This window comes from Oryzias latipes, chromosome 12, assembly GCF_002234675.1.
Source record: "Oryzias latipes chromosome 12, ASM223467v1".
Lineage (NCBI taxonomy): Eukaryota > Metazoa > Chordata > Actinopteri > Beloniformes > Adrianichthyidae > Oryzias > Oryzias latipes.
The window spans coordinates 4,111,969-4,127,623 of NC_019870.2; the positions used below are offsets into that span (position 1 = coordinate 4,111,969).

At 41.3% G+C, this 15,655-nt stretch overlaps 1 protein-coding gene across 10 annotated transcripts in view; it reads left to right on the forward strand.

Annotated features, from left to right (window-relative positions):
- LOC101171095 (tenascin) overlaps nt 1-15,655 on the forward strand; it is a 59,141-nt gene that overhangs the window by 28,942 nt on the left and 14,544 nt on the right. For 5 of the 10 annotated variants that reach the window (XM_023960503.1, XM_023960509.1, XM_023960504.1 and 2 more), the window contains 8 exons: nt 1,790-1,943; nt 4,015-4,284; nt 6,593-6,778; nt 6,845-6,934; nt 7,039-7,302; nt 10,074-10,466; nt 11,060-11,479; nt 14,291-14,566. In XM_023960503.1, the coding sequence (XP_023816271.1) occupies nt 1,790-1,943; nt 4,015-4,284; nt 6,593-6,778; nt 6,845-6,934; nt 7,039-7,302; nt 10,074-10,466; nt 11,060-11,479; nt 14,291-14,566 (2,053 nt within the window). The remainder of the gene's footprint in view (nt 1-1,789; nt 1,944-4,014; nt 4,285-6,592; nt 6,779-6,844; nt 6,935-7,038; nt 7,303-10,073; nt 10,467-11,059; nt 11,480-14,290; nt 14,567-15,655) is intronic. The other 5 variants (XM_023960510.1, XM_023960511.1, XM_023960512.1 and 2 more) reach the window with 2 other exon arrangements.

The window sequence follows — 15,655 nt, forward strand, 5'->3', positions numbered from 1 at the left end:
GTTGCTAATAACTGATGACTTCTTAACATTAATGCGACTCCTGGTGCTGCATGGTGATGGTCTTGTCTGGTTGATACGTGGTGAGTTTCAGCTTCATGCAGGCGTTGAGACTTCCGTCCGTTAAACGTTGGTCTGAATGTTCTTTAGATGTGAGAAATGCAGAGGTGGAGCCAAACATTGTCAGTAATACTCACACCCTGCAGTGTGTGGGATGTGACGGGCAGCGCGTTCTACTCAGAGCGCCGTTTCACCTCGCTGCCTGCGCACACTACCCCTCCCCTTTTCCTGCTCAAAGACGGGAGCGCGCATCTGCCGGGACGGCCAAGCGCGGGTTTCAGGACGTTACAAACTGGCATCGCATCGCGCCTGAGAAGGACTGGTCTAATGAAACTGTATTTTTTTATTTTTTTATAATTAAAGGTTTGGCTGTGAGCCAGATGTGGCCATCAGAAGAGCCAGATGTGGCCATGAGTATAAATGTTTTAGCCACAGTTTCCTGAGGTTTGTATAAAATCTGTTTGCTTTTGAGCAGATCACCAACGGAAAACGATTTTCCTCACAAATTCCTCCGGTTTGCTTCGGTCGACACTTTTGAATCCTTCAAAAAGCTCTCAAATGTCTGATGGAGAACTGAAAATGAAATTGATCCACATGGTTCCCCCGTTTATTGCAGAGGTTGCATCTTTTAAAATGACCGGCGCTTGGTGAAATCTGCAAAGGATGACAGATGTTTGGAGGCTGTAAAAACGCCTCACTACACACTTTATAGACTTTTCTCAGACTAACATGAAGACTTTCACACTTTATTCTCCTTATTTGGACTCTAGAGCAAAAAGGAGATTGATCGACAGGGTTAACAGCCAATCACAATTCCAATGTGCTCTTAAAAAAAGCCCCCAAAACTTCAGTAAAACAGTTGGACTGCTAAAGGTGAACTGCAATATACAAGAGAACGCTTTTTCTTTTGACTCATTTTGGAAATGTTCCTTTTCTGGCTTCTTCTGCTTTTTTATGTTAAATCTTTTTTGCTGTCTTTCCTATTTTTTGACTTTTCTTTCTTTCTTTAAATGTTCTTTTTTTCCACCTTTTTGGCTCTTTTTTTAGAATTTGGATTCCTTTTTTTTTATTTTTTGCTTCTGTCTGACTTTTAGTGATCTGTTTAAAATCTACAACATGTTAAGATGCAAGTTATTTGATTTTATCGGTGTCCCACGTTTAACAAGATTGCACCTATGATAATTCTAAGACAATTAATATTTTCCTCCAAATGAAAAGAGCAACTTATCTCTTATGAACAAACTTTTCTTGCATCATCTGTAGGTGAATTAATGCAGATTTTTAAAATTATTAATAAGCTGAGTACAGCTGAGTAAACAAATTGTTTTTAATCCAGAAAATATTTCTAAAGTGATTAAAAAGGAACCATCTCTAAATGTCTGGTTTGTTTTTTAACGATTCTTGGCTTAACAAATGTGTTCCTTTCAAAATAAAAGTCAATTTCTTTCCTTGCAGATGCCCAAACACAATCAAGTTTCAGCTATAAAGACATAAAGATTAAAGGACCAACCAGAAGTCTAAAAAACACCAAAGATCATGTTAAAATATTTTTAAAGGGAAATAATGTTTATATAGATATATATATTTTATTACATTCATATACAAAAAGTATCAAACTTCAATTTTTTAAATTGTGAAAACCAACCTGCTCTGTTGATTTTGACCCACGTGGAGAATTCAGTGTTTCTCACCGGCATCTTCTGATGATTGATGCCATGTTTTGCACCTGCAGAAAGAAGAAAACGGAAAAGTCAAGAGCATCCTCCCCCCCTCCCAAAACCAGTTGGTCCAGTCCGGGCTTGGACCGGGCCAGGAGTACGAGGTCTCCGTCAGCGTCATCAAGAACAACACCAGAGGACCCCAGACGTCCAAAAGAGTCACCACCAGTGAGTCCAGACTTCTACAGGGAAAAAAGTCTGTTTCCAGTTTATAATATGAAGTCAGGCAGCAAGAATGTCAGAGCAGCAGGAAAACGTCAGCTTGAATTTGCATCCTCACTAAATCTCGCTCGTTGCTCCCGTCGTCGGCTCGTTGGACTTTTCATCGGAACACAAATCACCTTGGAAGGCGACTCCGCCATCAGGGTTCGGTTGTCGCTCACTAAACCAGACGTTTCTGTTGTTTTTGGAGGAGCCGGTCGTTTGACGGGACAGAAGACGCCAGCGGTTCACCTTGAACGCCAGTTTTCCACACCTTCTTCACAAAAATACATTTTTTTTCCTTTTGGTGACAGCGGTCGACAGGAAACGCTTTTATTTCTTTACATAATAATAAATCTGTGTTTGCTGTGTCGTGTCCTGTGGACAAAAATAACCCTGGAGAGACGAGACTCTTCACAGATAAATCTGTGCTTTGCTTCATCTTTTTGACATTTCTCCTGACTCCATCAGGGACTCTGGTGTTGCTTTCTTTGACTCCTGAAAGAATTCTTAAGTCCAGTTATTCTTTAAATGTTAATTTTATGATGTTCAAGCAAATTGCTAAACAAACACGCAAAAAATATGTTTGACATATCTCAAAACTGACAATAATTATCCATAATTTTATTTAAAGAAATGAATCAGAATCACTTATATAGTTATCCCTCCATATTTTTCTACATGAATTCCTTATAAAAAGCATAGAAATGGAGGTGACCCGGGCTAAAATGCTGGGTGACTCTACGATGGATTGAACTAAGACTTTCCTTCATCCATTTGCCCTTTTTTGAAAGGTTGTTAAAGAAAAGCAAACTGAACTCCAGACAGCCTGGCCGACCCCTTCAGGCTTCATTTTTCGCTCTCAGAATCCTCCGGAACTTGAATCCAGAGGATTCTGCATCACTTCAAAACATTTGGTCATGACGCCTTTGAACTCAAGATACTCCGACATAAAAAAAAAACACTTAGAATATCTATTCATAAGAAATAAAATGAATTATATTGGAAAAACAAGCAAAAGTATAAATATAAAAAAGGTAAAGCACGGGCCACACGGGCAATTGGCCGGGGCGCAAATTTAAATGGGAGCGGCAGCTCAGTGCGTGTAAAAAAAAAAAAAAAAAAAAAATCTGCACCACTATTGGTTTACAATTATGTATTCAATCACAGAGTTTGTAACAACCTGAAACCTGCAAAGTGGCGCCCCCGCAGCTGCACGGGCTCCTGGATAATGGCGTGCCTTTAGATTACTCATGCTAATAATGTCATTCTTGATTAACTATCGTAGACATATTTATTATGTGTCTTTATTTTCCATATAAATGAATTTTATGAATTCTGCCTGTGGTTTAGTTGGTGTCAGTATTTGATGCAGGAAAACAGCTGCACTTTATGAGATCATGACTAAACAATAGATGATTTTTCTATGAATGGATTGAGGTTTTTGGAGGGATTCTACTGCTGGTGTTGCACAAAATTAGGAAAATGTTTTTGGAGTCATCCCCCCCGATGATTTAATTTTTCATGTTTTCTAAGACCTAAAAATGATTTTCACAATAGCAGGTTTTTAAACAAATAAACACCTGTGATTACATTGATTAAGGTTTTAACTTACTCACCTGGGCACATCTGATCCCTACGGATCAGCCACGATCTGCTGCCCCCCTGCTCAGAACTGCATGGGCCTTTAAAGAAGTGAACCCACAACCTCCTCACCCTCCAGATTTGATTTCTTGGACTAAATATTTATGCAAATGAAAGAAAAGTTCTGGAGTCTCTGTTTGGATTTCAGCATAAAATCGGATTTGTTTTTTTTACTTTTTTCTTGTAGACGCAAGAAAATGTTCTGCGTTCAAAAAAAGAAAAGTGCAGCACATCACAAAAAAGCAACTGAGTGACCGCCTCACTGGCCTTGTCGGGGTTGGGGGTTAAAGCACCAAATGGTTCCCAAGCGCCGCTGTTTCTTAGGCCCCCTCTTCCTCCAGCGGATTCATGTGTGTGACGGCCAAAACTCAGGGATGCTGTTTTCCCTCCTCAGAGATCGACGGGCCGCAGCAGGTGGAGGTGAAGGACGTGACGGAGTCCTCGGCTCTGGTCAGCTGGTACCTGCCGGTGGCTCCGGTGGACAGAGTCGGCGTGTTTTACGCGCCCGGCTCCGACCCCTCGGCGCAAACCGCCGTGGACGTTCTCCCGTCCGACAAGCAGCTCAGCATGGACGGTCTGAGGCCGGACACGCAGTACACGGTGCTGCTGGTTTCCAGGAGCGGAAACGCCACCAGTGACCCCGTTACCACCACGTTCACAACAGGTAACCAAACGCCAGCTTTGATTTCTTATTATCATGAAATATGTTTATTAAAATTTCCCTGTTCTTTGTGTTTTTGTTAAAAAATTAAAACCTTAGCTTACTTTTAGCCGATTAAACTTTACACTTTTTTTTTCTACCAGTATTTTATCATTTGGTTTATTTTTATGAATTAAAAAAGAGAAAAAAGGGTTTTGTCTATGAAATATAACTGATCAGCTATATTTACAAAAAAGCCTAAATATTTTATAATGACTTTGGCTTTTGTCAATTAACTTATAGGTTAGGCTGTAATTTGGTGAGTTGATATTATTGATGTTATTTGCCAACCGATTTATTAACTTGTCATGTTTAGCATCAAATATTTAGACACATATGTGTATATTCCTTTTAAGAAATGTTTGGAATCTTCCTTTATTGCCCCTTAGGTGTGGCAGATTTGTAACACGTACCCAGAGAAGGATAAAAACTGTTTCCTTTATCTTGTTTAGTATCATTTCACATAACACAGATCCTCACATTTAATGAATTTAATGATTTAAATTTAAATTTATTTTGTTCATTTGGCTTTATGACACTGAACCTAAAAATCTCACAAAAAAACATAATCAAAGCAGGACATGTTTCATTTTTCTAACAGTCATAAAAATGTTTCACAAACCTTTTCTTTACTTGGAATGAAAATGTATATCATGATAGACCATAGGATGCAGCCAGTGTTTCAGGCGTTTTCTGTGCTGTAAAATAAGCAGATCTTGCACTAGAGAAAGGAATTCACCTCTGTGTTAGCGGCTTGGTGGACAAACAGGCCACTTCCTCCTCTGCAGCATGTCGTCCATGTTGAAAATACCAAACCACTAAACGTCAGGCGGACGTTTGTCACATTAATGGCGGACAGTTGCAAGCAAAAGCGGCCACTTCATTATGAACTAGACCGTAGGGATGATTGATGTGATCGCTGTGAAGCATAACCTGGCCTAAGGGTCAAACTGTTGTTTGATTCTGGTTTGTCTCAGGAGATTTCCAGATTCTACGTGAGCAAAATAAAGTCAGACGCTGCTTAATCAAAGAGACGATGCGCCCGTCTTTTAATTAGACAAATTTTGCTTTGGATTTGGAAAGAAATCCAGGACATCTGAGGAGAAAGCTTAAATACAAACGTGTTTGAAGTTTTGGGTACCCAGTTATTTTAGGAAATTAATCCCATTCAAAAAGGCGAAACTCTTTAATTTTAACTTTTTTTTTCTTTTAAATATGCACCTCTTCATTTGGAGCTGCAGGAGTTGAAAGGAAAGAGCTGGAAAATAGAAAAGAAGGGCTTCAGTTGTGTGGAGGCCTTCCGTCTGGGAGGTCCTGTTTTGTCATCTAATGCTGTAAATCTGACAAGAATAATGCACCAAATCTGTAGTTATGTAGTTTTATTCAGTGTGTATTCAGTGAACCAGAGTTCGTTTCCCCCGAAAACAAATTTTCAGTCCAAGCGGACGCTGATCCAGGACCAGAAACTGCTCTGGGACCACCTCCATCTTGAGCTTCAGTTCACTCTGAGGTTCCTCAGTCTGAATACAATCCGTTCCCGGAGCGGAACAACTGAACCAAAACAGCCACCGTAGCCACAGGGTAGCAACAGATGAGCCGCAGACAAATCTAAAGCAACGATTGTCGAGTCAACAAACAGAAGACAAAGAGTCCAACTGTTCATTTGTTAGGTTTATTTTAACACCACCACGGAAAACGCTTCTTACGTGCTTTTCTGAGTCTCGTTTCGCAGCCCGCGCTCGACAGGCGCTGCTGTGATGTCATCCTAAAAGCTACCTTGTTGTTCCTTACTAATTCTCCTAAATGAATGCCATAACAGCACAAAAAGGAGACACAGCAACTCATTGAGATGTGATTGGATGAATTTAGACTCATTAAAACAACTTTTAAAGTGATCCACGTTGCTTCTCACTGTCATCTATATGTCAGAAACACGGATCAGTGTCCCTTCTTCACCGTCCTCCCTGCAGCACGCCTCCACCCGACCAAGAAAAGCGAGTAAAAAGTGTCGAGCCTGACGTTGATACAGACGCTCAAAGTTTGAATGAACTAAAAGTGCAGGACTTCCATGATCAATCAATTCATGGCCAATGAGTTGAGAGATCTTTAGTCACATGGTTTTGTTTACAAGCTTTAGTCTGGAACAGGGAAGTCTTGATGGCAGTCTGAATACAGACCAAACACAAGGTTCAGGACTCGATCTGGACCCTTAAATGCATTTGTTTTCATCCAGTAAAATGTTCTTTTACTTTGAAATCTGCATCCCCCTCAGCGCTGGACGCCCCCACGGGCCTGCAGGCCGTGTCCCAGACCGACAACAGCGTCACTCTGGAGTGGACCAACAGTCAGGCTGACGTTGGCAGCTACCGAGTGAAGTACAGCCCCATCTCCGGAGCTGCTCACGGCGAGGAGGTGGTCCCGCGGGGGTCAGGGCTCACCACACAGGCGACTATCACTGGTGAGCTTTGAGCGAACGCGCACAGACTCTCCCCTCACCGTAAACTCACCAGCCTCTGCCCCGCAGGACTGAATCCGGGCACAGAGTACGGGATGGGTGTGACCGCCGTGAGGAATGAGAGGGAGAGCCTGCCTGCCACCACAAACGCAGCAACCGGTGAGCGAACCGTTTCATCGCCGCTCTGTAGAAACGGTGGCCAGATTCACGGTTTTTGAACGTAAATCCACTGATGGCCAAATGTCCTCGATGTTTTCTGTCAGACCTGGACCCCCCCAGAGAGTTCGAAAGGGTGGAGTCCACGGAGACGTCTCTCACTGTGAGGTGGCAGAAGCCTGACGCCAAAGTCAGCAGATACAGACTGACCCACACCTCACGGGACGGACAGTTCGGGGAGGAGGAGGTCCCGGCCTCGGAGTCCACGCACGTCCTGAGGAGCCTGAGTCCCGGCATGACCTACACCCTCACTCTGACTGCAGAGAGGGGGCACAGGAGGAGCAGACCCGTCTCCCTGTCTGCTTCCACAGGTGAGAGCGGTTCTCAGAAAGAGATGCCACTTTCCTCTTGAAGTGTGGCAGATCAACCATCACGTCTTAAACATGGATTCGTTTGATGTTTCTCCGTTTGTTGACTGCTGTCTAATCCACTGCTCTGCTTTGCAGCTGCGTGATGTTCAAATTGGAAATGTTCTCATAGTTTTCTTCAGAGTTTAAAACCCTGAAGTGGTGGTTTTTACCTGTTGACAAACTCAGAGGCTGCAGCGTCCACAGTGAGGTTTTAGCATTATGATGAGTTGTTTCCTGTCTTTTTCCCCGTCCTCTCAGGATGTGCTCTACACTTTCAAATAACCTCTAAATTCCTCTCTCTGAACAGAGGCAGCAATAGCAGTCTGTCTAATAATCTTTCCAATAATCTGTCCATTAATCTTCTGCATGAATTTTCTGCGTGGACGGTTCCCCAAGGCTCCATGTTTGGAGCCCTTTTGTTTGACAGCAGGAGATAAAATGGATGAATCCAATATCGAATGTGTTGCGTCAAAGTAAGAAATGTAAGTAAGATATAAAGGTAGTTATCCAAATAGTATTTTGGGTAAATAAAAAAAAAAAAAAACAAAAGCAGCCAAGTATTGATTATTAGTTACAGTAAAATGTCTGATTTAGTGCTAAGAACATAATTTAAACGCACTTCAAAATTAAGAAAGCTCTTGTTTTCAATTTCAATCAATTTATTATTTGTATAGCACTTATACAAGCAGAGGCAACCAAAGTGCTTAACATAAAATCAAATAAAATCAGAAACATGATGCAATAAAGAAACAATAAAAGCAATCAAACAACAAAAGAATAAAATTAACCAGCTGACCCACTAAATTTAATGAAAATTGGTCAAAACTGCATTTTAATTTTCCTCTATTAAACCTCAGTTTGATCAATTTTATTCAACTTATTTAAAAAGCACCAAATAACTATCAAAGTTGGCTCAATAGTTTGCAAAAATAGCAACAGAAATGTAAACAAATTCAATAAATGACTATTGATATAACTTAATATATTCCAAAAAACATCCAACAACATAATATTTCAAGTTACGGGTAGTCCAGATTAGTCCAAGTAAATATAATAATGGTCTACAGTCCTGAATAAAAGATGACACATAGAAGTTTTAGGGTTATCCTCATGCTGAGCAAAAGTGATGGACATCGGAATATCTATTAAAGGACAGGAACAGAGAGTAACCTATCTGGAAAGGTACTACAGTGAGACAATCTTTACTTTAAAATACTAAAGTACTTTAAAATTACTAAAGTAGAAGTAAAAACTTGATGAAGGAAAAAATAAGTAACTGGAAAATTAGCTAATGAATCAAAGTTTAAACCTAATTGATTAGATATAAACATATAATAATTGATCAATTATTTTATTGTGAAAAACTAAAGATGAAGTCTATTTTCACTGACCAATTAGGGATGCACAATATTTTAATGCTGATTATTTTTGTTGTGTTGGATGAAGATTAATAACATTTTTGATTGCGTTTCCTTATAAATGAATGAATAATTGTATTTATACAGCACTTAACCACTTTAGGTACCAAAGTGCTTCACAATAAAAGAAAGACAGAAGAAAGTTTAAATTGGGCAAATAGAAAAGAACAAAATGAAAAACGGCATAAAATTACGAAAGGCAATCAGCAATAAAATACATAAAAGATGAATAATAATGAATCAAATGCCACTGACTACTGAGTGTTAAAAGGTAAGTTTTTAGTTGACATTTGAAACTCTTAAGGTTTGAATAAATAGGTAAAATCTTGTCTTTCTTCTGTTTAGAGAGCAGCAAGTTTCCCTGGAAAACTTCCCTGGATTTTATACAGTTTTCTGATGATTCCAACACTGGTAGTAAAAAAAAAACAATCTGCAGCTGCAAAACTCCCAAGAGAACAATTTTTACTAAAAGTTACTTCAGTAAATGTAACCGAGGAAATGTAATTCTCTACTACCGACCTCTTGATAAATGTCTAGAGACCAGTTCCTGTTGTGCGTCTAACCAGCAGGAAATCTGAACTCTTCCAGCCCAGCGTGCAGCACGGCTGCTGGTTCAGATCCTGCACCCGTCTCCCTGCCGTAGTGCTCTTTCCCCTCAGCGTCTGTGCAGGCGGTCAAACGCTCCTCCATGACTCATTAGCCTCCACTGAGCTCCTGCAGCTGCTCTGGGAGCCTTTTAATCACGTATGTTCTCCTCCTGACAAAGAGGAGCTTGTTCAGTTTCTGGGAATTGAACCGCATCCTCCCAGTCTTCCATCTTCTAATAAGCAGCAACTGAAAAGAGTCGCTCCTTTCAAACTTTCAGAACGTTGAACTCTGTTTTTGTCATGATTTAACTTTTACGTTTTCTCTTTTTTGGGGTGGGGGGGGGGTTGGGGTTAAGTGCCCTCATCATTTAGTATGAGTTATGATCTGAGTGTTTTATAGCCTGGAAGCTGCAGCCCCTGAATTTGGACGCAGGTCACATGCTAATGAGAAATCCTTTGAGACGTCGCTATCGCCAGACGGACTGCAGAGATAAATGGAAATAGAGTCGATCATTTCTGCTATGATGTTCAGCTGCTACAGCTGTAGTAGAAAGCAAATATCTTTTGTCTCCTCAGACAAAAACTTTGCTAAATCTGAACTATTTAAAGTTTCTTTTCACTGTTTTTTAAATTAGATATACATATTTTTTTGGTTCTAGCAGTTTGGTAAGTGTGCAGCAGACGCTACAGTGTTGCCTTTCATGCCTTTTTCTTTCTTTTCTTGTAGCCTCTTTCACGTTTTACTTAGCGGTCTCAGACGACCGCGAGTTAACGGCTTCTGCAGCCTCGGAGGACAATCTCATTAGTTTTGTGTATTTAAACCCGCCCGAGTCCCATTTTTCTGGGACAGAGCCCGAGGACACGCTGGGAACGCTGACTGTCTCGGGCGTCGCGTCTGACGGCTTTGACCTCACGTGGAAGGCAAACCACGTCTACGATAACTTTACAGTAGAGTACAGAGAGTCCCTGCCGTTGGGGGACGTGAGAGAGGTCCAGCTCCCCGGAGATGCCGGCGGCTCTCGAATCCGCGGCCTGAAGCCTTCCACAGAATATCAGATAAAACTTTACGGAGTTCAGAATAGCCAGCGGTCCGCTCTACTTGAAGCGGTTGCCTTCACAGGTATCACTTCTTTGTTTTACAGCTGGGCTTTCGTAGCACAGATTACTTCTCCAGCAGAGATGTAATCCTGTCTCTAGTTGCAGCTCTGATTAGCATCTTGGCATGTGTTCACACGTGATTTTTTTACCCCACTTATCGCCTGCCAAGTCTTCTGTCTGGATGGACTGACGGCTTTTCCTCTCCTTCTCATATGATTTCATCTTTTAAGGCTCATCCAACTAATTCTATCCACATCGTTCATCATTAGCTCCCTTTACAGAATGAAATGGTTCTCCTGCCTCCTGCAAACGCCGGTCGCATGTCTTTCTTGTGATTCCAGACTAGAAACCAAATGCATGGGTTCATCTGAAGGCGGCTGTGTACTTCCACTGCAGTGGACTACTCAGAGCCTTCAGCGGGTTAAGGCTCTCACTCGAGGGTCATTAATCCTGTAGTTGTTGCTTGCTGCTGACTGAAGTTTCCTGAAGAAACGAATGAATCTTCAGGCCATCCAGATTTGAACTCTGTTTTTTTTCCTCCATACAGGATCTTTCATGTTTTTTCTGTAGCGATCTTCTAAAGTTCCCGTTTTAACCTGCTTTTATTCACTGTAGCACCTAAACCTACCTCAGATGTTCAGTCACTGACCAAAGAAGCTCCATCCACCTCCCAATCCACTCAGGAGAGTCCAAACTTTGATATTCTAAGCAATGAAGCGCATTTTGATACCGGCCTAACGAGCTCGGGGGGCGAACCCAGACCCCCGGGTACAGAACCGCTGGGGGATCTCACGGTCCGAGTTGAAGCCACCAGGATGATCCTCACGTGGTCGGCGTCTGAGGGGGTTTTTGAGAGCTTTCTGGTGGAGCTCGGTGCTCAGACGCCTGCAGCACCACCCAGAATAATCATTCTACCGGGAAATGTGAGGAGGGCTGAGGTGGAGGGTCTGACCCCCTCCACACTCTATAATATTACATTGCAAGGTCTGGTGGACGGGAGGCCACCCCTGCCTCTCAAAGGTTTTGCCACCACAGGTACATGACTGTCACGTGTTTGCAGCATTCCAATCATCCACAGAAAAGCTGACCTTTATTCTGAAATGTGACAGATTGACTGACTGCATGACAGCAGAGTGTTGGGACCAAAACCGGACCAGAACCGCACATCCGAAAACATTCAACATCTAAACATTGAAACCTTATTTCATCCTAATATTTGTAAAAGTCTTCCATCGTAAACAAGACAGAAACTTGATTCCTTTTGTGTTGGTTCACAATGTTTGTTTACTGATAAAACTGAGCTTTTTTGCTTGACTGTCATCCACTAACCGCCCCCCCCCCCCCCATGTTGAAGCCAGGTCTCTAGGTGTTATGAGCTTCACTGATGAGACTCCAACCCCCTGGCTGCTTTTAAAGCCGCTGTTTTCCTGCTGTAAAGTAGTTCTCCACTGCAGTTTGGCTTCTTTTCACACAGACGCAATCATCATTGTCCTCAAATGAAGATCAAACATTCAAATAAGTATATTTTTTATAATTGCAAATAGGGCTGCATATGAGGAAAACTTGCGATATGCGATATTGGTGATTAATATTGCGATAACGATATAATTTGCGGTATATAAACAAATAGCAAAACAACCAAAAACATAATTACCATTTTACTGCAACAGTTTAAAAATTATACTCCAAATGACCCTTGTCGACGTAGGAGGCAAACATCAAACATAAAGGGGCTCATCTGATTGATCAACAACATAAACGGGTCCTTCCGATTGGTTAAATGCATAAAGGGATTTATTTCATTTGTTCAATATTTCAAGCTGCCATGAGTTTGTTTTAGCACATTTAAGGTAACCATTTATTGCGATTTTTTTTTTTTTTTTTTTTACATCTTTTGGGGTATGCATATTGCACAGCTTGATGTTGCGATAACGATAAATTTGCGGTATATTGTGCAGGCCTAATGGCAAAAGTAATGAGTACTTTTCAAGTATTAATTGACTGTTTCTGTGGACTTTTATTTTTTCGTATTATTTGTTTGGATGCCTTTCAGATTCCTTCAGACATCTCATCTGTTTTTGGCCGATAAAATGTCATATCAGTTCCCTCCCACTTTGGTAAGAATGTATCATAAAGATCAGGACATTTTCTGACCTTTTAGCTCCATTCTGTTGAGCAAAAAATGTTTAGAAACACAGAAACTGATGCCACACGAAACTCAATTTGTTTAAAAAAGTTCATGTTTACACGAAGAAAAATCCTCGTCCAAGTGTAAGGCACGGTGGTGGGTTAATCATGATGTCGGCTTTGTTTTGAACTGGCAGACGAATTAAAATCAAGTTTATTTTAGGGCTTAAAGGCGACTAAGAAAGTTGAGCAATTTCTTTTACAACTGGAAATTAACTAAACAACAAAATTCATGGTCAAGTCATTAACTGCCTAGAAATTGTCGGTCCCCCTATGAAAATATATATTTTTCTAATTTCCCAACTATTTACTAAGTGCTGTTAAACAGAGCCGATCATCTTTAACACGGCTTTTTATGACGTTACTTGGATGCTTACATTATATTGCTTTGCATGTAGAAACAAAATTATTTATCTAAAAAATTACCAGGGTCAAAATTATTAGCCCTCCTGATGCTTATTGTCAATTGAACATTATTTTCCCGGGGGTGGGGGGGCATTAATTTCAGCCTGCAGTTGTTTGTTGTAGTTTTCAACAACTCTCCTGAGAAATCCCAGCCCATCATTCTTCCAGCTCCTCTAGATTTGATGGCCCTATGGAATCGACCTTGGCCTCCAGGTCACCGCACACATTTTCAATGGGATTCAAGCCGGGGCCTTGTGCAGGCCACTCCACAACATCCACTTTGGGCTTCTGAAAGCAGTTCTTCACCAGGAGCTGACTGTTTGGGGTTTTTATTTCAAAATCTTCACATACACTTCTTCTTTAGTGATTCCTTCCACCTTGACGTGATTCCCAGTTCCAGACGCACTGAAGCATGCCCACAGCATGATACTTACACCGCCAAACTGCCTCTCTCTTTGTTCCGCAAACATAACACAGCAAAGAGCTCCAACATATACTGTGTTTAAATTGAAGACAACCCTCAGTTTTAACTTGATTTTACAAGCTAAGTCAAAGCAAATCAGCACAACACACAACAGTTGTTTATTCTATAGGTTGATATAAAGGTCAGTTCTTAAGGGGGAGAGTAATTTTGACCCTGGTAGTTTTTCATTTCTGTGAAATTACTTTGTTTCTACATGCAAAGTAAAATAATGTAAGCATCTGAACTAAAGCTAGGATGTCGTAGTAAAAATTCTTTTCTCCATTTAACTCTCTTAGGAGAGAAACCCAGGACTTGATCAACACATTTTATACTGTGAACATGGAAACGTATAGTAAACTGGTGTGACGATTAAAAAAAAACATCCTTATTCCCTGTAAAAATTATTTTCACACGGGGAAAATCCGCGGTTAAGCATTAAGGAAATGTAAAAAGTCTGTTAAAGAGGAAACTTTTCCAATTTTATTTGTTTCAAAGTTTCTTTTTAGAAAGAATTGAGGAATTAAGTAAAACGTAACTGTGAAGCTCAGGTTTTATGTTCAAGATCGTCCATTTTTATAGTTGCATGTCCAAAATAAACATTAGCTGTTAGAACCAACACCTCTGGATATATAGTTTTTTTTTTTAAAATGACCTTGTAATGACCTTTTCCTTTAGATGTTCATTTTTGGTCCCGACGCTCTGCTGCTGTTTGTGTTTTAATGTGCTTTAAATGAATGTAATAATCCCTGTTGCCATCCAGTTGAACCCAGTCTGATGTCTCTTTTTGCCAGCGGAGCTTGAGCCGGCGGTGGTGAACCTCACCATCTCTGACATTACATGGGACAGCTTCACTGCGTCCTGGAGCCCCCAGGGCGGAGACTTTGACAGCTTTGTTATTGAGGTAACAAACATGGAGAATCTCCTTGAGAGTCAGAACCTCACACTGTCCGGAGACGCTTTGAGCTTGGCCATCTCCGGGCTGTATCCCAACACCACCTACATGGTTGGCCTGTATGGGATGCATCAGGGCTCCTTCCTTGAACCCCTGTACAATGAAGCCACCACAGGTACCTGCGACTTACAGGGTTGTAGCTGCTCTTCTCGTCTTCTATTAATATCTTTCAGATTTTCCCCTCAGAATAAATGTAGTTGCCTCTCTCAGTAGACTGTCCACGTCTTCATGCATGAATCGACTTCAACGTAATGACGAGGTTTCTGTTTTGGCACCACTCTCCATCAACAGGGCCTCAATGCGCTGAGCTGCTGCATCTTAACACCATTACTGTACTATTTTTCACCCTCCAGCCACTGTTTCTGTCTGAGAGAAGACAGGACGATGGGCCTCCACGCCGCATCAACCAAACGCCCCCTCAAAAGTTCCCCTTTGACTGCTCTCCATTATGGTTCTCAACATGCATGACCCCCCTCCGTGATGTGCTGCAAGTGTTGCAAAAGTCAAACCAATAACTTTCCTGCTCCTGTCACTCCTCCACATGTCAATCATTCATCCCATCAGTCCGCGTTCAGCATTAGCTGCCAGCCATCGTTAGCGAGTCAGCGGAGGTCTGTCCGTGTGACACCCACCTCTTTCACTCTGAAATAGACGTTTGCTTGAATATGGCAATTTATGCAATTTGCGCTTTTTTTTTTTATCAGTTAATGTCTAACAGCTTAACCTTAGGGTGATGGTGCGCCTTCTTTTTTTAACCTTGTTGCACGTTGGCATGAAAAGGATGACTTGCTTGGTGGCATGTGTTCATTCAGTGCAGCTAAAAAGCATTAACACCCTCAGAAGTACAAATATGTGTAACCCTTGTGCTATCCTAGGCACTTCAACATTGGGAGTTGGGTCATCTAGACCCACTAGACAGTGCTCTGAACCTTTTTTCTTCAATGATTTGTGATCTTCACTGGTGTCCATGGATTACATGAAATCTTTCCACCTTTATCCACCTTTGTCATGGTAGGGAGAACACGTCAATGTAAGGGTGGGGTCATCTAAGATAGCACAAGGGTTAAGGGTCTGTGACTTTTACATATTCTGATCAAAATACAATGACCAGAATAACAATAAAAAATAGTTTATTTTAACCTGCTTGGTCTTATGAAAAACTAAATGCCACCGCTCGGTTAAAACCCAAATAAAATGTGGTTAG